Raw genomic sequence first — 9994 nt, 5'->3', positions numbered from 1 at the left:
ACTCCCCGCAAACATAGGGCTTCTCCCCTGTGTGTGTCCTCTGGTGTCTGATGAGTTCTGACTTATAACTGAAGTCTCGCCCACACTCCCCGCAAACACAGGGCTTCTCCCCTGTGTGTGTCCTCTGGTGCTTGGTGAGACTAGACCTATCCTTGGAGCCTTGCCCAGAGCTTCTGTACTTGACTTTTACAACTCTTGATACTCCTGCCCCTATGAGTAATTTGCCTGTGGCCTCTGGGTTCACTTTCTGGCCTGTGCTGGGCCCTGCCTCCATCATTCTCTCATGTGCCCTAGAGCTCCCCATTTGTCCTTTGGGAGAGGAGGAAAAGGCCTTTGAAATCCTCCCCAGCCTTATCCTTTTCAGCAAAGGTTTGGACCTTTCCTTGACCTCTTGATATTCAGGTTTGTTACTCCAGCTGTGTGGATCAGAATATTGCTGCTGCCGATTTTGATAGCCTGGGCAGGGATCCTCTGGCTGGACGCGGTCTCTTGCAGATGTTCTCGGGAGGACCTGAGACGGGTGACTGCATTCCACATGTTGGCTGAGGATTTTCTGACTGGAGAAGGCCAGAGAGCAGGAGCCACATGGATGGATCTTGGGCTTTGGGTCTGCTGAAAGAGGAAGCTTTTGGTCAGGTAGATGGTTTATCTCCCGTAAGGCCTGAACCACTAATCATCTCAGTGTTGACAGCACAAGCTCTGTCTCCCAACAAGTGTGCCTTTACAGTCTACTTTTCCATTCCATTTTTACTCACTCTGTCTTCTTCAGAAATCCAGAAAGCCCGTATCAAGGGCCTCTTCTACCTGTGGCCCTGACTAGGGACCTTCAAGTAGCATCAGAGGCAGTGTCACTCCTTATAAGAGGTGGAACTGCAGTGACCTTTGCCCACATAGGAGTATCTGAAAAGTCCTATCACTTTGTGACAGAGGGGCCACAGGTATTCTATCCTGTTGGGAGAGAACACTCTTGATGATAGGTGGAATCGCCCCGAGTGACTTCCTACGAGGGGAAGGAATTTATTAAGTTAGGGGCACTCATCCTGGAGATCTCCAGATGTGGAAGGCAGGGTAGGGTAGTGGTTAGGGCACCTGTGAGGAAAGCTGGATTTGAGGCTCCTCATTCACAGAGACGTATTAGTTGAGCAGCCATTGTGTCTGAATCTCTGTGAGGAAGTGGGATTCAAATTGGACAAGACCGAGTGGTCCAGGTCCCACTGACTAACGGACTCTGGCTCCTGATGCCCCAATTAGGTCATGAATTGCTTCTCTCTCAGTTTTCCATAAAGTGGAAAATGAAAGTACGTCCTTCCTCAGAAAGCCAACGAGTATTCACACCTCATTGATTTCAGTCAGGCTTAGTCCGTTTAAAATGCAGTAGGAAGTCCCGTTTAAAAATACACCCCAGCTCCTGCCCTTCTTCAGCCAGTCCGCTCTCCCCTCTCACCTGGTGATGAACTGACCTCTGAGCGGATTCCCCACTGCTATCTCTTTCCAAAAAATGAGCCAAAGCATCATCTTAGAGCAGAGAACATGCCCCCTGCAGCTGAAAACCGCACGGTTGTTTCACGTCACCCGGGGGGACCCCCATGTCTGTGCGTGGAGCACAGGCCCTGAGGCCTCCGTGTTCTGTCCAGCCTGCTTCCTCTCCCTCTGTGCTTCCTTCTTTGACCACCTGCATGGCCTCTCTTTCCTGCCCTGGTGCTGCGGCACTGGCCGTTCCCCTGCCTGGAACACTTTGCCCACAAATGCTGTCTCGGGAGAGCGCCACACCCCACCCCTCCGCTCACAGTGATCCAAGGCACTTTTTCTGGGCTACTTTTCTTCAAAGCACTAATTGCTGTCTGGTATGAGGCACGTGCTGCTCTAGGGCAGTGATTCTGACCGTCCTGTTCAATCTCTATTTCCAGTTCGTGGAGCCCTGTCTGGCACAGTGTGTGAACTCATGTGACAACGAACTGAAATGGTGACTGAATGCAAATCAACGTGTACACATATCATCTAGAAATATGGAGGAGATGAAGAAGAAATGGCTGAAGGTGAGAGAGCTGGTAGGTGCTCGGAAACTTGTTTTTTTCCTCTAAGCCTTTCAGCCCTATATGATGTTATATATTTTTTGCATGAGGGATTAAAAAAACTAGAAGAAAAAAATTTTAATATAAAAAGTTTCCCTAAGAGTCAAAGGCTTATGGATCAATTTCTGAAGCATCTTAATTGAAACTTTGCTGACTCCAGACTGGAGTTTACCCTGATGGAAAGCCGGACCGTGAAAGCTCCCCAGGAGCGCTTCTTGCTTTGCGTTGGAAGAGCGGTGGCACCCACCTCTGCCCGCCGCCACGAGCTGGCTCTTCCACCCGCTGCCCCACGGGATGCCGAGCTCCTGGCTGTACTCGTCCCCGTACCAGACCAGCAGTTCACAGCCCGGCCTGACCACCCGGCAGGTTCGGTAGAAGATCTGCCTGTGATACTGGAAGGCCACCAGGTTCTGCTCTTCCTCATCCCGGGCACAGTTCACATACCTGGGGTTGGGGCAGAGAAAGGGACAGAAAGCGCAGGCGATGGGTTCCCTCCACCCGTCAGACCCGAGCCAGCTCCTTGCCGTCGCGGCCTGGTGCTGCCCCAGCTGCCGCTGCTGCTGCGCGGGAACCTGCTGCTCACGCCTTCGAGCTTTTCCTGTGAATCCCTATCTCCAGATGCTGTTGCCCATCCAGGCCAGATTGCTTTTCTCTCCTTACCTACTTATCTGTTTTCCAAAGCCCAATTCCAGACCTGTCTCCACCTGGATTGGCCGTAAAACTGGTGACCTCTAAACTCTCAATGAAGTTCTGTTTTTATTCCACAGAACTTGGTGCTTCTAGTTCAGCACACATCCCTCAGCACTCAGCCCCAGCCTATGTTCTCTCGAGAGGTCTGTCTCCAGTCTCCCCACGTGCATCCAGGGCCCCCGATTCACTTGCCTCCCCCAGGTTCCTGTAGAAACTTGGAGAGCTCTCTGACTTAGCTCGAAACACAGAACAATAGTAGCTTATTCATTTTCTGCCTCCCCTGATGAAAGGAGGGGACCTTAGAGAAAGGGGCTGCTCACAACCATCCTGCAGTCCGTTTGTCTCCTGGCTTCAGAACCCAGTTCTCACTGGAAGCAAGGCTGGGAAGGTGGCTGCCCTCACAGACTAAAGGTACCTCCCGTTAGGTTATGGTGGTGCTGTGCACTTCTTGAAAAATAGGAAAATTATGATTAAATGTTCCTAAAATCAATTTTTTAATGTCTGTCTGCAGTGTGTCCTCCGTAAGGACATGGGTGATGTGATCTGTTTAAGTAATGGACTCCGTTTTCTAAACTGGAGCATAATAGTAAGTGCTTGATAAGTGTTAATTAGGTAAATAAGTGTCCCTGGTGAATCTAGACTCCTCAAGTTGTTTTCAGGTACCCCAGTTTTCTTGAGCACAGAGACGTATTTTGAGGACACATACTATATTTTTATTTCCTTTTTTCTGACGTCTCTTGAAATGAAAGAGCATTGTGTGGAGAAAAAAGAGGGACAGAAGATGTAAAAACCATTGAGGGGGGCAGTCTGAGAAGGAAAGGGACATGGGCTTGAGAGAGATGAGTGTCCTCTCTGGAACCTGAAAACCTACTGGACTTACCTCATCCAGTTGGCCCAGGACGTGTCCTTTCCATCCACATACTCGTAGCAGTTTCTCCCTTTGGTGATCTGAGTGTCATAAAAGGAAGTTAAAGGCTTTTATTATTTTTTTTGGTGGGAGGTGATAGAAGAATTATTTCACTCTGCTGTCATCAGTACTCTTCAGCCTGCACGGATGCAACTGCCAATCGTGACCACGCAATGAGCTCCTTAATCACCATCCTCACGTCTGAGTCTATTTGTCCGCTCAGGCCAAGGGCCCCGCACGGGAGGAGCCGCTTCCTTGTGCCTGTACCACCGTGCTCCCACCTGGCCTCTGATCTTTAAGTAGAAGTTCCGTGTTCATGCAAAGTGCACTCAGTACACAGAGCTAACCGTGTTGTCCCCATCCACGTCCTAGCATGTTGAAGGTGAGGCCCCCCCACCCATCCACAGAAGGGATGTGGAGGCCAGAGGACAGGGGAAGAGGTGGGTGTTTCTCACCAGCCAGGAGTATCCACTGTTGGCGGCCTCTTCATCTTCTGTGATCTGGCCCTCATAGGGGCCAAAGTGCAGACCCAACGGCAGATCGGATGCCTCGTTCCATACTCCAAGCCCAGCCTCAGGGATGCCTGATGGTCTGATACTTAATCCAGGGGGCAGAGTGAGGGCTGAGCGGTTGGGATGCCCCTTCTCCACTGCACTGTCCTTTACAAATGTAGGGGCCCCGTGAGCAGCACAGCTGTCAATGAAGAAGTTCTGACACTTCTCACAATCTGGAGGCGAGAGCGACAGAGATTAGGGAAGATACAGTGCGTGTTCCTGGTTGTAAAGACCTTCAGAAAGAACCGGGGCGCTCATGTCATTTGGCCTCAATCCTGTACCCCAAGTCACTAGACAAAGGGGATGATTTGGGGACCAAATGCTAAGGTGAGATTATTGTAGCAAGACATAACAGCCTTCTCTGTAATGGGCCAGTGGGGTCACTCACAGAGGTAGTCGTCATCCTGGGGCTCGCTGACCTCTTGGTATACGTGGCCCTTTCTTTCTCGTAGGCTATACATCTTCACTTCAACCTGCTTTGCTCTGCGTTCTAAGTTGGAGAAGAGTAGGTAAGCAAGGTTGGTGGGGTCTAGAGTGTTGGTCCCTGTTTTATCAGAAAATGTGAAATCCCCTCCCATCGAATCATCGCCTGTCCTTCTGTATACTTTGTTTTTCCCCCGTTTAGCTACTGGTTCAGACAGACCGAGGCTCCACACTGACTACAGACGCCCAGTTCAGTGTTAGCTTCCTGTTCTTCCCATTATTAGGTTTAGCTTCCCAACCTTTCTACTTAGAAAATGGTTCATTGACACATTTACTCATTCAGAAAATATTGGTTAAGGCACATTACGTGTTAGGCATTGAGCAGAGGCCTTAACTAAGAAAGCATGGTCACTATTATCACAGATGGATTTTTGAACAACGTGTGTGTGTCCGTACTTTTATATTTAATTTGATGTTTTCAAACACTATACGAGTTATGTATCCTTATGTTTACTTTAGAGATTAGCGATCAGGACCTCAGAAGACATGTAAGATTTTCCCAAGGCCCCAGTGCTAACTTCAGGTCTCAGATCAGTCCAGCCTAAACCCACGCCTACCGCAAGTCCACCCCACACACCTAGGCCATACTAATCAGCGTTTCTAGAAGAATTAGAGGGACTAAAGCCCCCAAGTTATTTTCTCTCACCCAGCTTTTGTCTAGTGTGCCATGCAGAGGTGCTTGCTGCTCCGGGAGGGGGCGCTGGGCTCTGCGCCTGCGCGGGGCCACTTGCCTTCCGCAGTTGCGCTGCTCCTGGCAATTTCTTCAAACTACATTCATTACTTAATGGCACCGGGGGCACTGCCTTCAACGGGAGAGTCACATAGTGAAAGACAACATGCATTTCTTTAGTTCTTTAGGGCTTATGAAGTGTTTTCACATGCATGACTTTAGTTAATACTCCAACAACCCTTGGAAATACCCGGGGCGGGTGGAGTCTGAACACTAGAGCGTAAATAAAGGGCCTAAGTGGGTAGTGAATCAAGACTAGAACCCATATCTTAAGGTTCCTTCCCTTCAACTTTCTCTCAAATTTCTCCGTAAAAGTGAGAGCGAGTCAGGGAGAATAATTGGGAAGAATCAACAAAGTCTGGGAAAGAAGCGGGGGTAAGGGCTTATAGAAAAAAAGAGGGGGTCTTCTATTAATTAGTGGACCTCTGATGGACGAGGAAATGTGGAAAAGTACAGAGGGGACAAAACACTTCTGGAAAATGAGGTGACAGAGCAGTGAGATTGGGAAGAGAACAGAGAAATGGTATGGCAGAAACTTATCTAGACAATAAAGAAAATGATGCTGAACGTTGCAGGTTGCCATATCCTAGAGAGAATGTTTGGAATCAGAGTAGCTGGTTCCCGTCGATTCTGCTTGAATAAGGCTGTACGACTAGCTAGTTCTCCTCAGTTTCCTGAACCATAAATTGGTATACATGCTAATTCTTGACGTTACAGTGGACATGAAATTTAATAACGTTCACCAAATTGTTTTGTGAGCTACTGATATGTAGTACAGTGTGAACGTGAGAGTCCAGCCCTGCTATCAATTCACCCCCTCAACTGTCTCCCTATTTGAAATCTAGCTCACAGATACTATCTTCAGCACTCCTTGACCCTCTTACTTCTAGGTGAATGTTTAAATGTGGAGTCACTCGTTCAGAAAACCTCCAGGGGGCCCTCAGGGGCCTTGAGTTGGGCCTGGGACTTCTGAGAAGAAACAGGGATGGAGCAGGCTCTCAAAGCTTGCAACGCAGGGGCAGGCTAAGCAAATGATTCCAAACATGACAGTTGCCTAATTAGAGCCCGGAGGAAGGAGCTGTTACTTTCTCCTGCAAGAATGAGCATTTGAAATCAGTTCCAGAGGGATGAGTTTCTGTTGAACCGCGGGTAACCTATATGAAGTCCTAAAGTTATTTTCTTACTTTTCGTTTTCAATGATCAAACTTGAAGCTAGTCAGGGCTGGGAGATGCTTCCTCTTATTAGAGTAGCAGGCTCTGAGGTTGGGGGTCCATCTCCTTCTTCGTATCAGACAATCCACTCTACAAATTGCCTACAGATCTGTAAGCTTCCCTTAGTCAGATGGTCTTAGCATGTCACTCACTTTGGCGTAGCAGAAAAGAACTGAGGTTGAAATCACCCGTCAGATGAATGATATAAAGATGTATGTATGAATAAGACAGTGTAAACTTTATAAAACTGTGGACGTTCTACTCAGCTTGTAAGTGTTTTAGAGAAGCAGCTTTGGATGAGATTGCACTACCAGTGACACTGGGATCTCAGGCATATACTCAAACATTTCTTTACCTCCGTTTCTTGATCTATTCAATATACATGGGGATAGTTACACTACCTATAGGTACTACAGGATCGTTTTAAGGTTTAAAGTGAGTTTATTCATGTAAAATGCTTAAAATAGAGTCTGAAATATTATGAAAATAACGTGAAAATAGAACAACCTACTACTGTTGCTATTCTTATTAACTATAAAAATGATGATGATATCAGACATTGTGCTAAAGAATCATGAAAGGAAGCAGCAGTTTCTAGGATACTCTGTGTATTCTCCTATTCTTACCTGTGATTGGATCCATGAGGAAGGTTTTCTTGTCAACAGGATTTGGGAAATACTTACCTTCTGGTGTTTACTGTGCTCCACTCTGAAGGCCACCCAAGAAGGTTTAACTAAAAGATGATGAGAAATCAGTGTTTTGGTTGGTAAATGTTTCCAAACTCTGGGCATCTGAATTAAGGACACAGAATTCTGAACCAGAGAGTGACAAGTGCAAGGATTACCAAAGGGGGAATGGAAAATGATTTCTGTATCATCGATGCCTATGCTTCCACTGGGAGCATCACAATTTTCTTAAAACTAAAAAAAAATAGACATAAACCTCATCTGTGCTTCATCCTATGTTCACAAAGTATCTAATAAATTTACTTCATGACAAAAATACTCAACAAAGTAGGAATAGAAGGAAGTTACCTCAATATAATAAAGGTCATATATGAAGAGTCCACCTCTAACATCATACTGATTGGTGGAAAAAGTGACCTCTTCTAAGATCAAGAAAAAAAGGAAAGGACGCCCACTCTCACCACTTCTATTCAACATAGTACTAGAAGTCCTAGCCAGGGAATTAGATAAGAAAAGGAATCAAAAGGCTTGCAATTTGGAAAGAAAGAAGTAAAATCAGGTTTGTTCGCAGACGACATGATTTTATGTGTAGAAAATCTCTAATATTCCACAGAAAACACTGTTAGAACTAAAAAAAGAATTTAGCAAAGTTGCAGGATACAAAATCAACACTCAAAAATCTTCCTATGTACTCGAGACTTCCCTGGTGGCGCAGTGGTTAAGAATCCACCTGCCAATGCAAGGGACACGGGTTCGAGCCCTGGTCCGGGAAGATCCCACATGCCGCGGAGCAACTAAGCTCGTGTGCCACAACTACTGAGCCCGCATGCTGAAACTACCAAAGCCCACGCGCCTAGAGCCCGTGTTCCACAACAAGAGAAGCCACTGCAACGAGGAGCCCACGCACTGCAAAGAAGAGAGCCCCCTCTCGCCGCAATTAGAGAAACCCCGCACGCGGCAACGAAGACCCAACGCAGCCAAAAAAAAAAAAAAAGAGAAAACTATTGAGAATTATACTGGAAAACCTATACATCCACCTCCATGCAGTCTTATGTCACCATTCTGCCACAACCACTGCGGGTCTTTTAATTTCTATTTCAAAATTCAAAAACAAAATAAAAACAAACAAAAAACTAACCAAGACAGAATGAAGCCACCTGCCAGCACTTACTCCTTTGGTGATGAATTTGGTACTTGTTATTCACATTCAAATTTTTATACATCTACGGCCTTTTAATGTACCTATAAACAATATATATATATATTTTTTCCAACAAAAGTTCTCATATTTATTACTGAGCCAAAGCACTAATGCAGAAACACTGACACAAGGAGAAAAATCATTTTTTCCCAATAAAACAAATGGATGCATTTGTCCAGATAGTAGTGATGCTTTCAGGGTGATACGGTAAGATGCAAGTGACCTTCCGCAGCATAAATACGCGTGCCACCTCATGGGTGGCTCCCTATAGACCCAGCTTGGTTCTTCTCCAGTGTCTTCTCTTGGAGCTGTACCTGGTTTTATTACCAGTTTTCATTTGAGTCCACTGGGGAATGGGATGATTCTCCTTTGGTTTCTGGCCCAGGAATCGCTTGATCGTGAAAGTCTCGTGAGAAGACATGGTGAGGAGCAGAGTCAACCGCACGTCGGATGGCAGAGAAGGGGAGGCTAATTATTTTACATATTTAAAAACTTTATATGGATAGTCTCTTATCGTATAATATTCTGTTTTGCATCTTGCTTGTTGGGTGAAAAATTATGGGTTTTTTTTTTGTTGTTGTTGCTAATGCCTGAGACGCAGCTGAGACCCAAACCCAGGTTGTTTTCAGGAAGACACCTCTAAATCTTCCTGGCCCCTCACCTTGCTGCCTTGGAGTCCATTCTTCATCAGAATCCTCAGGGTCACCCACCTGGGCTTTGATGGCCTGCCTGCGGTGACACATGAAAGCTGGCCGAGGGGCTCTGAGACCTGGAAAGGAGCAAAATCTTGGTTCCAAAGGGAAGAGCTAGAAGGAGGAACAAAGCCCAGAGGCGATGGAAAGTGCCACAGAGTCAGTGTGACTTGGTAGGATGGGCTGGGAGAGTCTGGAAGGGGTGAGCTCTGCACTGCCAGGGCCAGGCCCACACTGAATACAGAAGAACACACATTTCCTGCAGGTTGGTCTCCACACGGAAGGCAACTGTGAGCAGATGAAGCCATCTCAGAGAGAGCCAAGCTAACACTGAGACCGAAGACGTGGTTCACGCTTCCCAGGCTCCCAGGCACCCAGCATTTCCTGTTACCTAGAGTAACCAGTGCTTCATAGTTCTTTTTCACATTCCTATATCGGATTTTTTCCCATTCTCCCATCTCTGTCCATTCTTCCTTGGAGAAGTATATGGAAATGTCTTTGAAAGCATCTTTGGCCTAGAGAGAATACCGATTTCATCAGTGACTTACTAATCTAAGTCAGAACTTAGAGCTGGGCCCTCTCCTCCACCCTGTGCAGGGTGTAGCCTGAGGCCGCTGGGTGGTCTCTGTGAGACAAGGATGAAGGTTTTCCTTCGGACCGTGTCCTGCTTAACTGAGCAAACACTGAGCATTTTCCTAACTCTCCCTGGGCACACAGCAGTTGACGATGCTATAGTGTCCTGTCCCCCCCCCCCCCCCCCCCCCCCC

At 46.9% G+C, this 9994-nt stretch overlaps 2 protein-coding genes across 2 annotated transcripts; both read right to left on the bottom strand.

The window, feature by feature from the left end:
- Positions 1-266: 266 nt before the first annotated feature.
- Positions 267-9742, bottom strand: PRDM7 (PR/SET domain 7; the record flags this gene model as incomplete). Its single annotated transcript, XM_027119893.1, has 9 exons — positions 267-643; positions 2136-2516; positions 3643-3710; positions 4125-4396; positions 4612-4713; positions 5353-5505; positions 7328-7381; positions 9197-9304; positions 9619-9742. Coding segments are annotated over 9 exons (1545 nt in total), but the record flags the coding sequence as incomplete, so codon positions are not given.
- Positions 8801-8956, bottom strand: LOC113626917 (60S ribosomal protein L39-like). The gene has a single exon (XM_027118870.1). It carries the CDS (start codon positions 8954-8956, stop codon positions 8801-8803), a length of 156 nt encoding a protein of 51 aa, XP_026974671.1.
- Positions 9743-9994: the final 252 nt, after the last annotated feature.

The sequence above is a fragment of the Aethalodelphis obliquidens genome, unplaced genomic scaffold (assembly GCF_003676395.1).
Source record: "Aethalodelphis obliquidens isolate GAN/ISIS:26980383/991018 unplaced genomic scaffold, ASM367639v1 scaffold20, whole genome shotgun sequence".
Classification (NCBI taxonomy): Eukaryota; Metazoa; Chordata; class Mammalia; order Artiodactyla; family Delphinidae; genus Aethalodelphis; species Aethalodelphis obliquidens.
The sequence above is the reverse complement of the archived record's forward strand: the minus strand, read 5'-3'. Positions and strand labels throughout refer to the sequence as shown.

What these genes read in the sequence shown, in the direction of transcription:
- LOC113626917 (XM_027118870.1), bottom strand. Translation starts at nt 8,956, where the DNA reads ATGTCTTCTCACGAGACTTTCACGATCAAGCGATTCCTGGGCCAGAAA.